At 50.7% G+C, this 22808-nt stretch overlaps 1 protein-coding gene across 2 annotated transcripts in view; it reads right to left on the reverse strand.

Annotated features, from left to right (window-relative positions):
- Window positions 1-13926: 13926 nt before the first annotated feature.
- pus7l (pseudouridine synthase 7 like) overlaps window positions 13927-22808 on the reverse strand; it is a 50027-nt gene continuing 41145 nt past the window's right edge. Inside the window, exons 8-9 of one of the 2 annotated variants that reach the window (XM_072484412.1) lie at window positions 18851-18904; window positions 13927-15369 (exon numbers count right to left, since the gene is read on the reverse strand). In XM_072484412.1, the coding sequence (XP_072340513.1) occupies window positions 15019-15369; window positions 18851-18904 (405 nt within the window). In that variant the 3' untranslated portion in view covers window positions 13927-15018. Of the gene's footprint in view, window positions 15370-18850; window positions 18908-22808 lie in introns of both variants that reach the window. The other variant, XM_072484411.1, reaches the window with a different exon arrangement.

Genomic DNA, 22808 nt, shown 5'->3' on the forward strand with positions numbered 1-22808 from the left:
ACATAAAAGTGAGAGAAAAATTAGGGGCAACAAGAAAATAAGGAAGGAGAGTATTAAGGAAAGCAAAGAGGAAAGAACCTCAAAACATATTAAAGGGTGAAGTATTCTACAAGTAGATCGATAAAATGAGATGAGCCCCTTAAGAGGAGAGGATAATGATTTAGTGAAGGACAAGCAGAACCTGGGGCAGGGAGGAGACTTAAGGACTGCACTTCACAAAAGGGAAAGATGTTAGTAAGGAATTGGTTAAAAGGGAGCCGAGAGATAATGGCCTGGATGTTGCAGTCAGCAGTGATGCAATGATGCTCGTAGCTCATATCAAAGAAAATGGCGCACATACAAATTTACTGATCGCTGTGTTCCAGATTCCTTCTTTCGACATCAATTTGAATCTGGTGACAAGTCAAGGGGATCTTTAGGCTTCCAAAAACAGAGATATCAGCAAGCTAGGTAACACGCCAATTACACCGAAGTATTCTCACAGACAGCAAACCAGGAAGTAAAATTTGCTGATTATCCTTAATTTTTGATTAAATTCTACAGGGAGTAAAATACACTATTGAGGAAAACATGTACGATTAAGGTAGAAGCTAAAATATCACAAATAAACTTTTGTAAATGTATTTTAAAATTGTGAAATTTATCATAATGGAGACATTTGTCGTCCATAAATACAACTAGTCCCTTTTTGGGACTACCGGGCCGTCGTGAAAACTGGGGTCTGGTATACTTACACAAATAGCACATGTGTGGTTTATGCATTTAAAGGGTGAGAGGCTCCCTGGTAGAAGCATTGTGAGCTTGCTACAAGTGTGGTTTAATGGTTGCAAGGCATCATATCTCATAATCCACATGTTACTGACGGTGTTGAACATTGTGATCTTGCACACTCCATGAAGTGTGTGACCTGCACAAATGAACCTCTGCCTGCCGACCCCACCAGCCCTGTAGGACCCACACTCACCTCTGAGGAGTAGGAAGAAGCCTCACAGGGCACAGCTTCACACCCACTCTCTGCACCAAGAACCAGCGCAGATACTGGCACCTCGGCAGGGATTAGAGCTTCGGGAAGTGTCATGCACAATCTGGTGGGGGCACCTCCCATTCACAGGTGCAGGTACTGGAGAGTATGTTGGCGCAGACCGTGTGCGGTTGGAGGAATGTCTGGGGTGATCTAGAGACCGAGCCCACGTTGAATGATGCGCCTCTGGAGTCGTCCATGAGGCAGCCAATGCTGGATTTCCAGCGCGAGTTGTGTGGAGATTTGATGGACATACCAGTGCCATCTGGTTCAGCCATGCTCTTTAGGTAAGGAAATCTACCATCCTTACCTGGTCTCACCTACATGTGACTCCAGATCCACAGCAATGCCCTCTGAAATGACATTCAGTCCATAGGGACTTTGAGGTAGGAAATAAGTGTTGGCCCAGCCAGCGAGAAACACCCACAGTCCATGAGCGATAAAGAAATTTGAAGGTTCTCTGCTTATATACTCAACTGGCAGCATAAATCCTCCATTACTGCAGCATTATCTCCTCCTCAGCTACTTGCTCTGGTGGTGGTCTGTGACCCTCAAGCACCACAATTCTATATGAACTTCGCCATCTGGCCTTGTTCCACTCCCTCTCAATCTCCTCCTCTCCCCCTCACTGGGGGAATGTGCCTCCCACCGACACACTAGCCCCATGATTTTACTACCAAACAGGTTGAGGTAGAGTGGAGTGTCTAAATGTACCTTTCTGTGGGATAACTGACACCTCAAAGCAACAAAAATGTCCCCTTGATACACAGCTTCCAATAGTAAATACTGACAGCACTGCTGAGGTCAAACTCGTGACTTTTAACCCTCCCTCACAATCTTTTAGTAGAAAAAGGAAATTCTTACCTAGCATGATTCACACCCTCTTAAGTGTTTTATCCTGAATTTGAGTAAATTAAATAACCAATTACACCAAATCAAATAAATTGCAGGGCAAATTAAAGGGGCAGCCCTTAAAGGGATACTGCCTGAAACAATAAGCAAATCACAAACTAAAATTAAACTGATACACCAAAACATTATTAAGAGGGTCGATAAAGCACCCCAGTCCCCATGGTGCCCACTGGGCATGGAAGGCCTGAGTGGTACTGGTGGACTCCACGCGTTCCCTCTCTAGGGACATCCAGCTGCAAACGCAGCCACAGTCGAGGAGCAGTCAGTCAGACAGCCCCCTTGGTCGCCCGATGCCTGGACCTGTTGATGCCGAGTTTGGCCCAGGAGCAGGTTGATGCTGAGTTTGGCCATGCCCAGGAGCAGGTTCATGAGGAGGTCTTCCTCCTTCCCTGCCCCTCTCTGTAATGGGTGCCCATAAATCAGGAACGTGGGGCTGAAGTGCAAACCAGAAGGTTCACTGACTGTCACAAAATGTGACAATGTCTAAAGGAGGAGCTTTGCCAATTGATCCTGGACCAGACTTTACACCTTAGTATTTTATTGCTCCCAGCATGCATTATTCCTGTCAACTGGAACATTAACAAGCAACTAATCAATTAAATGGAATTTCAATAAGGTGGGTGATCTCCTAATTTCTAGGGCCCCCTGCTTAATGTATTATCACTTTTGGCCATGATGATGAAGGTGACCTGATATCATCACAGCTAAATAATATATCTGTGTGAGCGTGATATAGCCCTCCGCTCCTTTCTAGCCAACCTGTACTAGTCAACCTATGCTCCCGTGCATTGCCCTTTTTGTTCCAACTGCTAGGGCAGGATTTGTGCACTTTCCTATTGACTGTAAAGTGTTTATATGTGACGTGTGTGTATTTTTACCCTCAAAGAGGTTGTCCCAATTTAAATAATCCCAGCAGCAAGCCTTTTGGTGAGTTTTAAAATAAAGAAGGTTATTTATCGTACACTTGCCCCAGAGGTTTAAAATATCTCGACTCACCCACATTATCATTGACACAAAGATTAGATACAGGTAAGAAAATGAAACAATACAACTACAACCAATAATTGTCTCAGTCTCTCGTGGCATGCCTGTAATTTCTTAAATGAGTTGATGCTTTTACTTGAAGTAAAGGTTTTATAAGCAGAGAATTCTCCGTGAACCATGAGGCTTCTTGGGCGGGATTCTCCGACCCCCCGTCGGGTCGGAGAATCGCCGGGGAACGGCGTGAATTCCGCTCCCGCCGGCCGCCGAATTCTCCGGCACCAGAGATTCGGCAGGGGCGGGAATCGGGCCGGTCGGTGACCCCCCCCCCCCCCATGCGATTCTCCGGCCCGCGATGGGCCAAACACCTGCTGCTTCTAAGCCGGTCCCGCCGGCGTAAATTGAACCAGGTCCCTACCGGCGGGACCTGGTGGCGCGGGCCGGCTCCGGGGTCCTGGGGGGGGCGCAGGGTGATCTGGCTCCAGGGGGTGTCCCCACGGTGGTGTGGCCCGCGATTGAGGCCCACCAATCCGCAGGCGAGCCTGTGCCGTGGGGGGGATTCTTTTCCTACGCGCCGACCATCAGACTCCGCCATGGCCGACGCGTAGGTAAACACCCCGCGCATGCACGGGGCTGACGTCAGCAGCCGCTGACGCTCCCTCACCTGCGTGGACTTGCGCCGGCCAGCGGAGTCCCTTCGGCTCCAAAGGCCTTCCACGCCAGCCGGCTGGGCGCCAACCACTCCGGGGCGGGCCTAGCCCCTAAAGGTGCGGGCCTAGCCCCTAAAGGTGTGGAGGATTCCGCACCTTTGGGGCGGCCCGACGTCGGAGTGGTTCACGCCACTCTGTCCCGCCAGGACCCACCCCCCCCCCCGCGCCCCGCCGGGTAGGGGAGAATCCCGCTCCTTATAACGGAGAGCTTGATTCTCAGGTGAATTTGAAGTCAGATCAGTTTGGAGGGAATCCTTCTCCCACTTTCAAGGTATGACTGTTTATTACCTTGGCTTCTTAATTTACAGTAGCCGGTTCAATGGTTTTCCGCTGGTCTCTCTCCTCAGAGCAGCTTCTGCTATTATTTTAAAAGCAGGGAACAAACATGGCTTATCCATATGCCCTGTTACAAATTCCTTTTCCAAATAAGGTGGTGTATTAGGCCAATAAACATGCTCTGGTGTTGCTTTTCATACCCTGAGAGTTTGAGACAGTTGAGGTCTTTATGCCTGGATAAGAGGCTATCACAATACAATGGAAGATCAATGGGATCCATTTCACATTCATCTAACACCCACCGAGTTTTAATCTTTCTTTTGGCCCTGGTAAAACAGAGATGAGTTGTCTTCAAACAACATTGCTTGTAGGTTTTGGTCCATCCTTAAACAATGAGATGTGTAAATTTCTCCAGTGGCTATGATGTTCCTGCACTCAGGTCCATATTTAATCAGGTGTTGGTTGCGGACTCTGCTGTCGACAGTTCAAATGTCAAGAGTCACATGGCATTCTGCAGCCATGTTAACATTTTTGAGTTCACATTTTAAAATATAGCTTTAAAATGTGTGATATCTTCATGCTTGTATTGGGCATGACACTACCGATTTTACAACAGCAGTCATTTCTAGTAGGTGTGGTCAATTGGAACGCCAGAAATATTGAATGTATTGTTACTAAACCACAGTCCACTTTCAGTGCAAACCCAAAATACGGTTTCCTACTGATCCAGGATGCTTCTGAACCTCAAATTTGCAACACTGTATATGGTTCCGTGCACATAAAGACGCACAAATATGGCTCCCGACTACATTGCTCGGTTCATTATTCCTCCTCCTCCTCCAGCTGGCTAAAAATTTGCACAGGACAATTTCGATAAAAGGGGTTTGTGTCGAGCCATTTCCAGCCACTCATTCCCTCACCCTCTGCTCCCCCTTCAAAGCAAGGCAAAATAGCTGGCAGACCTTCCAACCTGCAACCAACATCGTTAGGTTATTCTGCATTTCTACATTAGAGTTCCCTTTTTGGGTTGGTCAGATTGTCCATAGTCAAGTCCAGTCCACTCTGAAGCACCGCTGACGTGGTTCGAGCCTGCCACGTCAGGCCATGGAAATACACAGGCTACTTCAATATTCTCCACGTAACAATCAATCAGCAACATAAGGAATAAACCAGAGAGTGTAAGTAGATTGAACAGATAATGGTTGAAGGATGTGCTAAGATAGTAAGTTGTAGACCTGTTTTGCAATAAGTAAAAGGATAGGCTCATTGCATTTAATGACAATTTTCCATTTCAAAAAGGCTTCTGCTAGGGGGTGAATGTTGGGGTTCAATCATAACCCAGTGCATGTAAATATATTAACACGTAAATAGCTACAAAAAGCTAAGCACCAGTATATCTCTCAGTTCAGGTCAAACAATTATAACTCATATAACTTACTCTGACAATTATCTCCTACCTAAAATGCAGCGATTCCATCTATAGGTTTGGATGGAATTTAAAAGCTAATTTTGAGGCGTTCTCGTGGTTTGTGTCATCCCCCAACTCCACTCCCACTCTTTATTAGTTCTTAACTCACTCTTAAATTTGTAAAAGCACTTTAAGATCGTTAAAAACAACCTCATCTTTTATCTTAATCCAATTCGGACACCTCAAAGAAGGTTTTTATCAAATTTCTCAATGTAGAAATTTGTACAAAGTTGTGACAAGATTCTGTAGCAATTGCTTTGGCTTTTTTTATTAATAGTTTGATTGAAATTTAAACTGAACAAGCAGTGAGCTATGCAGAAACATCCACCAGATTGTGCTCCAGCAGGGCTGAAAGATTGAGGGCGGAATGACGGAATTTTCCATTATTTGCACAGAGCGCTGGCTGAGGCGAGGAAACCGGCGTGCAGCTCGCAGACTACATACTCGTCTTCCTCGCCACATTGGGCAGCAGTCCGTGCGAAGAAACATGGAGGAAAGGGCCATGCCGTCAAGCTGGCAGGGCAGGCGGGGCCGGAAAATGCCAGCTCCGATCTCCAGTTAAAAATAATCGGAATGACCCCACCACCACCACGATGCCCACAGAGCCACACACCCTACCCCCGATACGCACAGGGGCAACCTCTCCCCCTGCCCCCCAATGTAGCTCCTCAGAGAGTGCCCCACTGGCACGGCCTCTGGGTTCTGCCGCTGGCTTTGCCCCCTGACACTACTGCCCCAGACTCTGCCAGGGCAGGGTCAGGGACCAGTGCTAGGGCACTGCCCAGCTATGTCCCCCCTGCCCCACAGACACTCACAACCCCCATACTACAGCAACTGTAGCTTTTTAAAGTACTATAATTTCCATAGGACGGTGCTGCCACCTACTGTCCAGATTCCACATATACAGTGAAAAATGTTCAAAACGTCTTTCAGTTTGAAGACATGGATACTCCCGCAATCGGCGGGATGGCACGACGCCGGCGGCAAGAACGACGCGAACCACTCCAGCGTCGGGCCACCCGCAAGTTGCGAAATCCTCTGCACCTCCGGGGGCTATGCCGGGGCCGGAGCGGTGTTCTTGCGCATGCGTAGGAGGTTTCTTCTCCGCGCTGGCCATGGCGGGGCCCGACAGAGGCGCAGAAGGAAGGAGTGCCCCCACGGCACTTGCCCACCCGCAAATCGGTGGGCCCCGATCATGAGCCAGGCCACCGTGCCCCCCCCCCCCCCCCCCCCCGGGCCGGTTCCTCCAGCACCTCCCCCTCAACCCCCCCCCCCCCCGCGAGGACTCCACTAGACGGCCTGCCAGCCAGGTCCTGCTATGTGGGACCATGTCCATTTCACGCCGCTGGGACTGGCCAGGAACTGACGGCTGCTCGGCCCATCGGGGTCCGGAGAATTGCCGGTGGGTGCGCTGTCAACGGCCCTCAACCAGCGTGGCATAAACCCCGTCCCCGCCCATAAACTGGTACCGGAGAATACGGCAGCCGGTGTCGGAGCGGCGGAGTGGGATTCACGCCACCCCCCCCCCCCCCCCCCCCCCACCCCCCGGGGATTCTCCGACCCGGTGGGGGAGGTCGGAGAATCCCGCCCATAATTCTGAAAATATCCACTCACCGGTTCTGAGTCAATGTAAAAACAAAACTATTTGCAAGGGCAGAAATCTCTGCAATAAAAGTTTCACAATGTCACAACACTGAATAACACAGAAGCTGCACACCATCATTCAGCACTGAACAAAACCTTCAAAGTATTGGCGTTCGTGCTTGACAGCGGATATGAAGGCTGATTTTTGATCCAACACTTCCGGCGTTCCCCTTAGACGTGACGTTTCAACTGGTTTTGCCAGCTTTTGCCTGCTTCAACAAGGAATTGCTCAAATTGAGAAAAACCTTTTGACAATGTAGACAGAGCACAAGGAAGTGAATAATCATATAAATTCGTAATCACATTGTTGGTACAGCTCCCTCTGCAGCCCTCACCTGGAGGCTTGGTCACTGAAGGCAATCCAATTGAATTCGTAGAGAAGGAATGGAGGAAAATTAGAACTTTCTAAACTATTTCTCAGCAACAGTTTTACATGTTTGATGAGTGGGTCTCACCTTCAGCAGCCCATTTGAAGAAACTCATCATTTGAAAGAACTAGCTGCCATCCAGACGGGTTTCGGGCTTCTGAAACGGACAGTCCCATCAATTGTGGAGATGCAGCTGCAGAGTCAGGGACTACATGAGGGGTTGTCAGAAGCATCCTGCACCTGCAGCGCAGTTTGGATTTGGATTTGGATTTGTTGATTGTCACGTGTACCGAGGTACAGTGAAAAGTATTTTCTGCGAGCAGCTCAACAGATCATTAAGTACATGAAAAGAACAGGAAATGAAGAAAATACAAAATAGGGCAAGACGAGGTGACACAATGTAACTACATAAACACCGGCATCAAGTGAAGCATACAGGGTGTAGTGTTAATGAGGCCAGTCCATAAGAGGGTCATTTAGGAGTCTGGTGACAATGGAGAAGAAGCTGTTTGTGAGTCTGTTCGTACGTGTTCTCAGACTTCTGTATCTCCTGCCCGATGGAAGAAGTTGGAAGAGTGAGTAAGCCGGGTGGGAGGGGTCTTTGATTATGCTGCCCCAGGCAGCAGGAGGTGTAGATGGAGTCTATGGGTGGGAGGCAGGTTCGTGTGATGGACTGGGTGGTGTTCACGACTCTCTGAAGTTTCTTGCGGTCTTGGACTGAGCAGCTACCAGACCAGGCTGTGATGCAGCCAGATAGGATGCTTTCTATGGTGCATCTGTAAAAGTTGGTAAGGGTTAATGTGGACAAGCCGAATTTCCTTAGTTTCCTGAGGAAGTATAAGCGCTGTTGTGCTTTCTTGGTGGTAGCTCCCCACGGGACTGGGGCAGTGTCCAGTCATGGGACGCCATTGCCACGGCCTGCAAGGCAGCCATCTTGCTGCACACCTCACTGACCACCCACCTTGGCCCCTGGTTCTGCAGAGTGACACTGGCCATATGGGTTCCCATGCACCCCACCCTCCACCATAACCCCCCCAACCCACCTGCCATCTGCCGGCAAGGCCACCCACCCAGTGCAATGCCTACTTTAGCCCCTACAGGGGTGCTGGGCGTGGGTCATAGAGCATACCGCTGGCAAGGGCAGCACCAGCCAACAGTACCCCTGGCAGCAGGAACCGCTGCCAGGGTCAAAGGCCCCCACAGTGCCAGGCATCGACGAGGCCAGGGGTGTGGAGATGGGGTTGCATGCGGGGACAGAACCTGCAGTGCCAACCAGGGCCACCATGTAGCCCGTTGGACCAGGTTTGGCATGGAGGTATGCACCCTGCTAACATGCTAGCAGTTCACCCCCTGCAATGGATATTGGAATACAACCAGCAATGTTGGCCTTCCTGCTAGTTACCGCAGCCCTGGGGGATGCCCTGCTAGTTACCGCAGCCCTGGGGGATGCCCTGCTAGTTACCGCAGCCCTGGGGGATGCCCTGCTAGTTACAGCAGCCCTGGGGGATGCCCTGCTAGCTACCGCAGCCCTGGGGGATGCCCTGCTAGTTACCGCAGCCCTGGGGGATGCCCTGCAGCTGTATGCGCGGGCGCTGCTAAAAAGAGAAGGAAGCTGCAGCAGCGGAGCGTGCCGCAGAGGGACAGGAGGTAGGTGCCCAGGATGGCGAGCCGGCCGTCCAATATGCTAAGGAGGTGGAGGAGGAGGTACCAAGGATGCGCCTCAAGAGGCCTCGTGTTTACCGGCACTGCCGTCATTCAAGGACCTGCGTGACCCGGCATGCCGTCGAAGACTCTGGTTGAGCAGGGGGGCAGTGCGACATATTTGCCAGATTATGGCGCACCTGCCACCACGGGGGTATGGGGGAGGACACCCGCTCCCAATGGCCGTCAACGTGATGGTTGCCCGAGCTTTTATGCCAAGGTTCCTTCCAGGCGTCAAGCTGGGGACCTGTCTGGGATCTCACAGACCTTGGTGCACAGGTGCATCTGCACCGTAAAGGAGGCCTTACATGCACAAGTGACTCAATACATCCATTTCAATGTGGACCGAGCCCACAAGGCTGCCCGGGCAGCGGTGTTCATGGCCAACGCCACCATGCTCCGGGTCCAGGGGGTGGTCGATAGGATGCATGTCCCTCTCTGGGTACCTGCAGATGACAGGCTGATCGTCACAAACTGAAAGGGGTTCCACTTGATGAACGTGTAGTTGATATGTGACCATCAACGGCGCATCATATACATCTGCACCCGATACCTAGGCAGTGTGCACAAGGCCTTCATCCTAGCACACTTGACGATTCCTGACATTTTTGAGATGCACCCCCCCCCAAACCCAGGAGGGGAGAGGGGGGTGGGGGGGGGGGCATTGGCTCCTGGGCGATAGGGGTTATCCACTGCGGTGGTGGCTGATGATGACCAGAGGTCACCGACCAATGCGGATACCCACTACACCGACACCCATACAGTGACCAGGTCCGTGTTCGAGCGATCTCCTGAAGAAGCGGTTCAGGTGCCTCGCTGGCTCTGGAGGGGCCCTCCAGTATGATGCTGGAGAGGGGCGTCCGCATTGTGGCAGCCTGCTGCATCCTCCGTAACATCGCGCATCAGATGGGTGACGAGCTGGAGGAGGATGAAGGCCAGGCCTAGTCTGATGAGGAGGATCAGGGAAGGGGGAGGATGGGCAGGACATGGGGCCCCGGCAGGGACAGGAGGCCACACGATGTGTGCGCCAGAGCCAACACGTATGGGACACTCTTGATTGCCTCCAGGTTCACCGACTGCGGGTGAGGGTGGGGGGAGACACTGGCCAAGGTAACAGACACCGCATCCCACACCCGCACCCCCCCCTCCCCCACCTGGCCACCTCTCCATGATACATACTTGCCGCACTACAGGATGTGGACCCTGGGTTGGCACTAACACAGGGTCTGGTCCATGGGATGGAGAATGATGACAACCCGCTCTACGATGAGTCTGCTGCTCCTCAGTGTTTGACAACGTCTGACTACTGCCCTAGGTAGCACTTTGCACCGTCCACCTGGGTGATCCCTGCATGCGAGCTGGCCATTCCATCATACGGTGCCATCAGTTCCATGGGGTGATGGAGGTGGGGGCTTTTGAGGCGCGAGGGTGGGGAGCCCGGGGAGCCCAGGCCACCCACGTCTGCCCATTCCTCCCCTCCCGTGATCAGAGCCCAGACCAGCCCACCCATCTGACAGAGCATCGAGGCAGATTGTAACAGTGTGAACAGGTGTTTAATGTGACAACGTATTTACAGATTTATGCCCTTGCTCCTATAACTAAACTGTGCCCTGCACCAGTGCCAACTTAACTGGTGTCTAACTTTCTGGCCTTACAGGCCCAAACGCTACATTTGGGTGGATCCCCAGATGGGACAGCAGGGTTGGTGGCATCCTGCTGCGATTCCCGCCCTGCAACTTGGGTCCCCATTGGCGCATGTCTTCTGTGGCGTTCGTGCCTGCATCTCGAGTGTCCTGGGTGGTGTGGTGCCGCCCTATTCTTCCCCCTGCCCACCAGATGCTCCAGGGGCAGGAGGTGCTGCGGTGTTCCAGCACCTCCCCTGCGGGAGTCACCGGCACGGGCCCTATCATCTCCTCCTTCCTCGGGGTGCCAGGCGGCCCCTGGCTACTCCATGGGACAGGGATGCGAGCCGAGGCTGCCCTACCACCTGGTGCTGCCAGTCCTGGCAGCCCGCTCTGGTCTCTACCAGGATCTTCCTGCTTGTGGCCTTCTGGGACTGGGCTACCTCCCTCTGTATCTGCGCCACATCAGCCAGCACCTGGGCAATGCCGCCAACTTTCCCAGCCATTGCCTGCTGTGACTGGGCCACGCTCAGGAGCGCCGCTGCGATTTACAGGTGGCTCGCGCACATGGTTGCCTGTGAGGCGGCAACCCTGGATGGTGGGCTCTCGCAGCTGGGAACTCTCCGGACTCTGCTGTATCCAAAGAGAGAGCCACCATCCATAAAAATAGCTCTCAAACTTCGAATCTTCAGGCTGTGGAGCGGGCTTTGATAAGAGCCACGGCAGGCGACCCTGGAAGTAGTGTGGGATAAGAGGCAGGCCCAGCATAGGTTGGGCAACTCGGGCAGACAAAAAAACAGGTCTTCAGAAAGGCCCATCTGTGAGGTAGAATCTGTGAGGTCCCTTGGCAGGATTCTCCCATCTAGCCCTAAGTCCAGTGGCGAGGATGGGGAAGGGGACAAGGAGCCCTTCCCACCTCAGAGGCTGCCAGGAATTTACACGGTATTTCACGAGGGTTTCCCGAAATATCGCAGGGCGGGCTGGAAGGCGTGCATCCGACTGTCATATCCAGGTGTCATTTTTAAAAGGCATCCAGACAGCAGCTTACCAGCAAGGCCGGTAAGCAATGGCAAGGGGCAGGGACCGAACAACTCATCCCTGGGCGTTCTCGTCAGCGAGGTGGAGGACAGGAGGGACGTCCTGTACCCAGCTGATGGGAGGAGGTGGCTGAGCATGCTGACCAACCCTGCATGGGAACTGGTTGCTGCCGCGGTCACCGCCCAGGATCTCCAGCACAGTCTGCCCTCCAATCCAAGAATAGGATGAATGATCTCATCTGTGTCATCAGAGTAAGTGAACCCTCGACCGCTCACACTAACCACTGAGTGATACCGGGGTCATGGGGCTCAGTCGGAATGCCACAAGGTTCTGGACAATGGCTCCAATGCAGTTCAGCCACTCTGCAGGTGGACAGGCCACCTTCCCTTCCTCATCCTTCCACAAGTGGGCTGTGGGTCGGGGTGGAGGCCATTGAGAGGACCAGCAACTCCACAAATTACAGGCTCTCTGAGCCTTATTCTGGTGTGTGGATGGGCTCACTATTCTTCCAGGTGCTGTCCCAGAATCCTGCTGGACAACCTGAAGCACGTCAATAACTGGCCACACAATCCAGTGAGTTATTTCTAAGAGAAGCGTGAGAAAGAATTGTGAAATAGTTACAGGTTTCATATTTTCTGTTCTTTTTGAGCCGCCATAATCGGCATGGCAACGGGGGGGGCGCACACCTGAAGAAAGTGACAGAGTTCGAGGAACGGGCAGGCCAGCTGGCAGGGGTGGAGTTCTAACCAAGAGGGCGGCGCGGTAGCACAGTGGTTAGCACTGTGGCTTCACAACACCAGGGTCCCAGATTAGATTCCCAGCTTGGGTCACTGTCTATGTGTAGTCTGCACGTTCTCCCCGTGTCTGCGTGAGTTTCCTCCGGGTGCTCCGGTTTCCTCCCACAATTCCCGACACGCTTGTCAGGTGAATTGGACATTTTGAATTCTCCCTCAGTGTACCGGAACAGGTGCCACAATGTGGCAACTAGGGGATTTTCACAATAACTTCATTGCAGTGTTCATGTAAGCCTACTTGTGACAATAAAGATTATTATAAGGATCCAATGCATGGCTCAGAAACCTCAGGGCCAAGGATGCCTCCATGTAGGATGCAGTTCATAGAATCCTTACAGTGCAGAAGGAGGCCATTTGGCCCATCGAGTCTGCACCGACCCTTGGAAAGAGCACCCTATTTAATCCCACCCTATCCCTGTAACTCAGTAACTCCACTTAACCTTTATTTGACACAAAGGGGCAATTTATCATGGCCAATCCACCTGACCTGTACATCTTTGGATACTCACTCTCTCTCACTTACAAGCGATACCCAGAAGGGGACAAGGGCCGAGCCACAAGAAGCCTGATTCAGCTCCAGCACAAGCCCTAGAGTTCATCAACACTTGGAGGAGAGCTGGGGAAGAGGCAAGGTTTGTGCCCGATGACTGGCCTCTGGAACTAGCATTCCAAGAGATGTTGGAAAAGCAACAAGAGGCAGGGTAAAACCAGACAGACGCGTCAGCGGCTCGCAACAAGGTTGCACATGAGATGGCGGAGACTGTCTGCCTGCTGGCTGATGAAGTGATGCTGTGATGTGTGCACACGGAGGTCTCCATGAGGAAGACGACAGACTCCTTGGAGACCCTGGTCCAGCAGATTCTGCCAGAGATGCACGCAGACCTGCACTCCACCACGGTAGCCATGGGAGAGCTTTTGCATTCGCTACATGAGAGAGGGACGGGGCACCTTGATCTCCCTCCAGGTGCCGTGTCCCCTCAAGAGGTCAGGCAGGTTCCCTCAGGGACCGAAAGGGAAGAGCAGCAGCAATTGGACCCCCCCCCCCCCCCCCCCCCCGCCCCCCCTCCCCGAGAACTCCACTCAGGACTTTCTGAGGCTCTCCAGCCCTTTCAAATCCCACTTGCCTGTGACCATTTCACCCTCTAGTCACCGCAGAGGGAGCAGCTGCCCCACAGCAGGACAGTCACAGTAAGCTGGGGCCCTCCAGGCTGCTCGTCTCCAGAGGATGACCGCCAAGGTCACCCAAGGCAATCGGGCCAATGGGTCAGCAAGCTGCCTGCATTTCTGCGGCAGATATCGGGGGAGCACCTCGGCGATGTGGCAGAGGAAGGAAATCACAACTGGTTGCACGGGTGCATTATTGAACGTCATAAATATCAAACTTATGTAAATATATTCACTTTCACTTTAATAATACCTAATATGTTGTTTCAGTTAAGGCTCAGAGCTCCCCCAACCCGCTTCATTGTCCTGGGGACACCCCATCACCCAGAACGAGGCATCTGCAGGGAGACAAATGTATTTGCCAGGGGCCCCCGTGAACCATGTGCAAGAACCCCCCCCCCCTCATCACGCATACTGAGCCTTTGGCCTTCAAACTCTCATGTGCCGTAGGGCCCTAGAATCGTTGATTTTCCCCTTCAGTTCTCCGGTTGAGCTGACTTACATCATCCCTCATCCCTGATGATTCAACTCCCAAGCAGCATCTCAAAATCTCCACCACAAGGCTCTGCATAGATGTGACCAGGCCAGCGATGGTGTTAATGCTGTTCTACATTCGATCCAATCACCTTCTCCCCTCACCCAGTCATCCACAACCTAACCCCATAACCGATGACTCCCACCCCCAGTATAACATTTGACTGCCCCACCATCGTCCTTCAACCTTCGCTCATCACCTTTGACAATGTATAGATTAACGCTGAGTTCCCTTTCCACCCCAAGAACCCCACTCTGTTACCATTGATGCCCACTCTCATTCTGCACCCCCCCACCGGCACCCCCTCCCGCCCGAGCCCATGTCCGTCTCTGAGTCCCCTTGGTAACCCTTCACACAACACCATCACACCCTCCCACAATACCAGCTCCCTCTGCCCATTTAACCCCCACTAAACCCTCCCTGCATTTCTGCCAGCTGCCCAGGGCCTCCTTGAGATAAGTCCCGACTTCTGCACGCCACGTTAGTCCAGACATGTTCTGGGTCGGTGTGATTTCTCACCGGCGCACAGATGATCGAGCGTGCAGTGTCTTTAACCACAATTCCACTCTTGAGTGTGGCAACGCTGCCACCATGTAAAACCAAATCAATCTGTAACAGCTTAAATTCTATGGAGAATAGGACACATCTATGTTGTGTTTTCTTTCCGGAATGGCCACAAGAGATAAACACCTGTTCCCAAAAGTGAGCAATCAAGAGCCCAAAATCTTTTGTCCCTCTGTGATAATATGGAATGGTGGTTGATAAAACAATAAAATGAAAAGAATTAGACGCTGCATTTCATTATTTCTCTTAGGCACACTGTTGCATAGCATGAGGAATTCAGGCTGAAGGACAGAGAAAGAGAGTCTCTCATTTGCTGAGGTTGCTCGGATTCACTGGTAACAAGGCCACCATCTCTGTCTGTGGAAGGCACGTCCTTGCTTTCTAACCAGTGAAACACAAGTTGCTGCGGTTGTGCGAGGAGCCGTCGGTAGCATCCAGGGATATTCAGCTGCAAGGCAGGGATTCTGAACTTGCACGCCTTCAGTCCATCCCTCGCCAAAGCTTCCTGATACCATGATGCTAGCTTGTTGCATGGATACTGGATATTGTTACCAGGCATCGGAAGGACGACCTTGAATTAAAAAGAAGCATTGATTACGGCACAATTAAACCAAGTGGCATTAAAGGATGAACACTTACTGAAATTAGCAGAAACAGGAGCCAGTTTAAAAAAGGAATGTAGGCAGTACGGGAATTTGTAGTCCAACAAAAAGAGTGCTATTCGATTTCTGCTAATGGAAGAACATTTCTATATTAGTCCTAAAGGCCCAAAGAGCTTCACAATTCAGTACTTATGAAGTTCAGTCACTATTTCAATCAGGCAATCTCAGCAGCCAATTAAGGTGCAATGAGGTCCCCGCAGACAATGACCATTTGATTAGTTTTACTGGTATTGGTTGAGGGGTAAATGTTTTTGGATCTTTTAAAAATAAATTCCCAATTATTGGGCCATTTAGCATGGCCAATCCAACCACCCTGCACATCTTTGGGTTGTGGGAGTGAGACCCATGCAGACACGGGAAGAATGTGTTAAAGTCCACATGGACAGTGACCCGGGGCTGGGATCAATCCCAGGTCTTCGATGTCATGAGGCAGCAGCGCTAACCACTGACCACCGTGCCCGAGGGGTAAATGTTGATCAGGACAATGAGAGAATTGCACCCTCTTCTTCCGAATGATGCTGGATCCTTTATGACTAAGGAGGCAGATATGCAGAGAGACAGATAGTAGAAGCAAGGGGGCTCCAGAAGGACTTGGACAAGCTAGAAGAGTGAGCAAAGGACAGGCTAGGAGAGTGGGCAAAGAACAGGCTAGGAGAGTGGGCAAAGAAGTGGCAGATGGAATATAATGTGGAAAAGTGTGAGGTTATGCACTTTGGAAGGGGGGGGGGTGGAGGCATAGAGTATTTTCTAAATGGGAAAAGGCTTTAGAAATCAGAAGCACAAAGGGAAATAGGAGTCCTCATAAGGTTAATGTGCAGGTTCAGTCGGCAGTTTGGAAGGCAAATGCAATGTTAGCATTCGTGTCGAGAGGGCTAGAATACAAGAGCAGGGATGTACTTCTGAGGCTGTATAAGGTTCTGGTCAGACCCCATTTGGAGTATTGTGAGCAGTTTTGGTCCCGGTATCTAAGGATGGATGTGCTGGCCTTGGAAAGGGTCCAGAGGAGGTTCACAAGAATGAAGAGCTTGTCATATGAGGAACGGTTGGGGACTTTGGGTCTATATTCGTTGGAGCTTAGAAGGATGAGGGGGGATCTTATTGAAACTTACAGGATACTGCGAGGCCTGGATAGAGTGGACGTGGAGAGGATGTTTCCACTTGTAGGAAAAACTAGATGCAGAGGACACCATCTCAGACTAAAGGGACGATCCTTTAAAACAGAGATGAGGAGGAATTTCTTCAGCCAGAGGGTGGTGCATCTGTGGAACTCTTTGCCGCAGAAAGCCGCAATTGGGGACTCTGGGTCTGTACTCATTGGAGTTTAGAAGGATTAGGAGGGAGTTTTTTATTTTATTTAATTTTTAATTCTCGTTATTTTCCACATTTATATCAAATATACAACAAAAGTTAACCAACAATAACAAATGCAATATCACTCCCAGCCCGCATCCCCTTTATCATACAAACCCAAACATCACCCCTACATTCCAAATACAACAAAACAAAACAGACCAAAAAAGAGTCCACTGTCATCCCCAACACCAATAGCAACCCCCCCCCCAATGTTCAATGGCATCCAATTCTTTAAAGTGCACGATAAACAATGCCCATGAATTGTAGAACCCTTCCATCCTTCCCCTCAGCTCGATCGCCACCTTTTCGAGCGTCAAAATTCCAGCAAGTCCCCCCTGACAAGCCGAGGCACAGAGCGGAGAAGCTGACCTCCACCCCACCAGGACCCGCCTCCGGGCAATCAGCGAGGCCAAGGCTGACATCTGTTCCCGCACCCGCCTGCAGCCCGGGCCGGTCCAACACCCTGAAAATGGCTTCTAGGGGCCCTGGCTCCAAATTCACATGTACCACCCCCGAGATGGCCTTTAAAATCTCCATCCAATAGCCTTCCAGCTTCGGGCAGCACCAGAACATGTGAACATGGCTTGCGGGGCTCCTCCCACAGTGCTCACATACATCCTCCACCCCCCTCAAAGATGCAGCTCATCCTCGCCCTCGTGCGGTGCGCCCCATATACCACCTTCAACTGTATCAGCCCCAACCCCGCGCACGTGTTTGAGGCGTTTACCCTCTGGAGCACCTCACAGCACTGACCATCTTCCAGGACCTCCCCCACCTTTTCCTCCCACTTGGCTTTAATCCCCTCAAAAGATACCTTGTCCTCCCCATAAATCAGCGACACCACCCCTTCTCCATTCCACCTGTCATCAATACCTCTTCAAACAATGTGGAGGCCGGCGCTATCGGGAAGCTCTGAACCTCCTTAACAAAATCCCGCAGCTGCAGATATCTAAATACTTCTCCCTGTCCCAGTCCATATTTCTCCCCCAACCCTCCAGCCTCGCAAACGACCTCCCAGGAACAGGTCTTTTAATACCCAAACTCCCCTCTCCTACAATCTCCAAAACCTCCCATCCACTTCCCTGGCTCAAACCTATGGTTCCCTCTAATCAGCATCTCTCTTGACTCAGCCCCCAACTTAAAGTGCTGCCTCAACTGCCTCCAAATCTTCAGCATTGCCACCACCACCGGACTCCCAGAATATTTACCTGGGGCCATCGGCGGCGCTGTTGCCAATGCCCTCAGCCCCGACCCCATGAACAGACTCTCCTCCATTCAGGATGAAGGGGATCTTATTGAAACTTACAGAATACTGAGAGGCCTGGAAAGAGTGGACATGGAGAGGATGTTTCCACTAGTAGGAAAAACTAGAACCCGAGGATACAGCCTCACACTGAAGGGACGATTCTTTAAAACTGAGATGAAGAGGAATTTCTTCAGCCAGAGGGTGGTGAATCTGTGGAACTCTTTGTTGCAGAAGGCTGTGGAGGTCAAATCACTGAGTGTCTTTAAGACAGAGATAGATAGGTTCTGGATTAATAAGGAGGATCATGATTGAATGGTGGAGCAGACTTGATGATCCGAGTGGCCTAATTCTGCTCCTATGTCTTATGATCTTATGATGTGGTTTGAATCTCATTGCACTGAAAGGTCAGCAGAGGTAAACATGTCCAAGTCCTGAAATGTGACTTGAACTTGAAAGAAGGAAGATGGAAGCAAAAAAAGTGGCCTTAGAGTAGAGTTGAGCCATAGAATTCCTATAGTGCAGAAGGAGGCCATTTGGCCCATCAAGGCTGCACCGACCCTCTGAAAGAACACCCTACTTAGACACACTCCCCCACCCTATCCCTGTAACCCCACCTAATCTACATATCTTTGGACACTAAGGAGAATTTAGCATGGCCAATCCAACTAACCTGCACATCAGTATTTTTCTACATAAAACAAATAACATCTTGAAGAACACTTGCGCCTAATGTACTCTGGCAGAACGATAAAGGAATGAGTTAATGATGAGCATTGAGGAAGAAGCCTTACTTGGTTAACGGAGTAAACGTTTGATTTCAGGTCTTCAGCTGTCACAACGTGCACCTGCTGGGTGGAAATAATAATTAAAATGATGTTCATTTTAACAGGTAAATCTCAAGGAAATTAAACAGTAAAAATTGAAATTTTTTTCTAAACACAGCAATGATGTGAAGTCACTTTTATCGCGCCCTACGTAGGTGCTGAGTGACAGAATGTTGCTCAGGGACAGTTAAGGTTGCGGAAAAGTACAAAATTAAACTGAGTGATAATAAACCAAAGTCAACTCCAACTGCTGCATTCTACAACTTAATTCAGTGATTTGTGTAACTTGCTTTCGATGGTTCTGTAGCTTGTGGACTGAAAACTAACGGCGCATTCCACCAAAAGGATTTGTGATCCTGGGATGGATAATTCTTCCCGCAGCTAAATTTGAACAAATGTTTTCCAGAGTACAAATTCGTCCTGTCGCTGGTACTCTGAATCCGGAGACTTATTTCCTGTGTTGTACGGTGCAAAACCACTGCTCAGGTTTTAGCTGCTAATTTTAAAATAACAGGATCTGCGTTCTAGAAGAGCCATCCGGACTCGAAACGTTTGCTCTCTCCAAAGATGCTGCCAGACCCGTTGAGTTTTCCCCCAGCATTTTCTGGTAGTGTTTCAGATTACCAGCATCTGCTGTATTTTGTTGTATTTTTTAAGATCAGTGTTTCCCTCAGTTATCAGTGTCACAGTGGATGTTCACCACAAGTCAAATTCTAAAAGCAAGCACGTTCAAAAACAATTTAAATTCATAGACATTGGAGGCACGGTTTTGTTCTTTCAAAACGAGTGCACGGAATAAAATCATCTGGCCACGACACAAGGGTTAATTGAAAAAGAACACAGGTTTGACATTTATGAAGTGTTTTTCACAATCTCAGCATGCGCTAAAGCCCTTTACAATCAATGAAGTAGTTTTGAAGTCTAGTCGCTGTTGCAATGCAGGAAATACGGCAGCTAATTTATGGACAGCAAGAATATAAGAGAAAGAAGGAAGAGTAGGCCTTACACAGGCTCTTGAGCCTGCTCTGCCATCCAATAACATCACGGCTAATCTTCTACCTCAACTCCAGAATCCTTACCCATCCTCAAACCGCTCGACTCCATTCGTGTCCAAGGTCCCTCAAATAGCAATGTATAAATGATTAATAATCTGATTGTTTGGTTGGTTGAGGGATTTAATATTGGCCAGGAAATGGGAGGAATTTCCTGCTCTTCTTTGAATAATGCCATGGAATCTTTTCCACACCTCTGATCAGGCATATGGGGCCTCAATTATGTTATGAACTACTTAACCTGGCTGCATGCCACCTTCCCATAAATTAAATCATTGCCTGGCAGCATTTGTTTCACAATTGTACACTGATAAGTCCGGGGTTCTTTCATTGTCACCCAGTCCCAACCACCATTTGCCACATGCAGTATTTACCTCATGAGCTTGAAAGAAACCATGGCACCGCAAATCAAGAATATGCATAGGCAGCAGCTGGTCGACTCCATACTGGAGGTAGACCGTAAATACTCCGAGGCCTCGACCGTAGAGCTCCTGGCGGAGGAAAGAGTTACAAAGGAACTTTGATCTGCTCTCCACCAGGAAAGCAGTGCACAAATCAGGGATACCAGAAGCACATTAGAAACAGAAACAGCAAAGATCAACAAAACCTTCAAGGCCTTCTACCAAGGGATGTACACCTCAGAGCCCCCAATGGGGGAGTCTGGGATGAAACGGTTCCTTAATGGACTGGACATACCAGTCGTGGGGGAGGGCAGAAAATGGGGCCTGGAAGCACCACTAGCACTGGGAGAGATCATGGATAGCATTAGCTACATGCAGGCGGGGAAGGCGCTGGGACCAGACGGGTTCCCGGCAGACTTCTACAAAACATTTGCGACAGCACTGGCCCCACACCTGCGGGAGATGTTCACAGACTCGCTGGCAAGGTGCACACTGCCACCCACGCTCGCCCAGGCCTCAATCTCGCTGATACCTAAGAAAGACAAAGACCCAACGGAATGTGGGTCATACAGACCCATCTCACTGTTGAATACAGATGCCAAAATATTGGCCAAAACCCTAGCCAAAAGGCGAGAAGGTGGTCGCAGAGGACCAGACGGGCTTTGTCAAAGGTAGACAGCTTACCTCAAACATCAGGCGCCTGCTAAACATGATAATGACCGCATCCGGGGAGAGAACACCAGAGGTGATCGTCTCCCTCGACACAGAAAAGGCCTTCGACAGAGTCGAATGGAAATACCTCATAGAGGTACTGGAGCGGTTCGGGCTCGGAACAGGGTTCACCTCCTGGGTAAAACTCCGATACAACGCTCCCATGGCGAGCGTACGGACCAACAACACCAACCCCCAATACTTCCAGCTGCACAGGGGCAACAGACAATGATGCCCACTGTCCCCGCTGCTGTTCGCCCTAGCGATCGAACCACTAGTAATCGCGCTCAGAGCGGCAAAAAGCTGAAGGGGGATCCCCCTGGAGCAGCAAAAAGCAGAGAGCACAGAGTCTCACTCTATGCAGATGACCTGTTCCTCTACATCTCGGACCCACAAAGCAGCATGGACGGAATCATCTCGCTCCTGAAAGAGTTTGGCACCTTCTCGGGCTAAAAACTCAACATGAGCAAAAGCGAGATCTTCCCGGTACACCCACAAGTAGGCGGGGCAGCACTAATGGGACTGCCATTTAAACAAGCCCAACACAAATTCCGCTACCTGGGGATCCAAATAGCCCATGACTGGAAAGGGATCCACAAATGGAACCATTAGAAACAGAACCAGAAAAGATCAACAAAACCTTCAAGGCCTTCTACCAAGGGATGTACATCTCAGAGCCCCCAATGGGGGAGTCTGGGATGAAACGGTTCCTTAATGGACTGGACATACCAGTTTGACGGAGGAAGTAAAAAAGGACCTGCAAAGATGGAACACACTCCTACTCTCCCTCGCAGGGAGAGTCCAGACGATCAAAATGAATGTACTGCCCAGGTACCTCTTCCTACTTAGATCCATCCCGATCTACATCCTCAAGGCCTTTTTCAAAGCACGAGACAAACTAATCATGGCGTTCGTATTGGGGGGTGGGGGGAAGAATGCTAGGATCCCAAAGAAGGTCCTACAAAAAACAAAATCCAGGGGGGGGGCTAGCCCTCCCAAACCTACAATTCTACCACTGGGCGGCGACAGCAGAGCGAATAAGGGGCTGGATCAAGGAGCCAGAAGCAGAGTGGGTGCGCGCGGCGGAGGCCTCCTGCAGGGGGACCTCCCTCCGGGCCCTCGCCAGGGCAGCACTCCCATCCCCGCTCAAAAAACACTCCAGCAGCCCGGTGGTGAAAGCCACCCTCCAGTCCTGGAACCAACTACGGCAGCAATTTGGCCTGACCAAAATGTCGGACAAAGCTCCCATCTGCAACATCCATAGGTTCACACCAGTGCTGACTGACGCCACCTTCAAAAGGTGGGGGCAGGATGGAGGGACACTGACGGTCAGGGACCAATACACGGACGGCAGAGTCGCAACACTGGATGAACTGACAGAGAAATTCCAGCTAGCTGGAACTCAAAAACTTCCTACGATAGGAGATAAAGACGTACCCACAACCGCCACGACAGACACTACTGGAAGAGTTACTGGACGCAAGCATACTAGATAAAGGAAATTGTAGCGACATGTATGACCGACTGGTAGAAAGGGCCAACACCGTACTGGACGCAACAAGAAAGAAGTGGGAGGAGGACCTGGGGATCGAAATAGGGTGGGGACTCTGGAGCGTAGCACTGCAGAGGGTCAACACCATCTCCACGTACGCAAGGCTCAGCCTGACGCAGCTAAAGGTGGTACAGCCCACTTAACAAGAACCCGTATGTGTAGGTTCTTCCTGGAGGTGGAGGATAGATGTGTACGGTGCCAAGGAGGCC

Source organism: Scyliorhinus torazame, chromosome 19 (assembly GCF_047496885.1).
Source record: "Scyliorhinus torazame isolate Kashiwa2021f chromosome 19, sScyTor2.1, whole genome shotgun sequence".
In the NCBI taxonomy this organism is placed as follows: domain Eukaryota; kingdom Metazoa; phylum Chordata; class Chondrichthyes; order Carcharhiniformes; family Scyliorhinidae; genus Scyliorhinus; species Scyliorhinus torazame.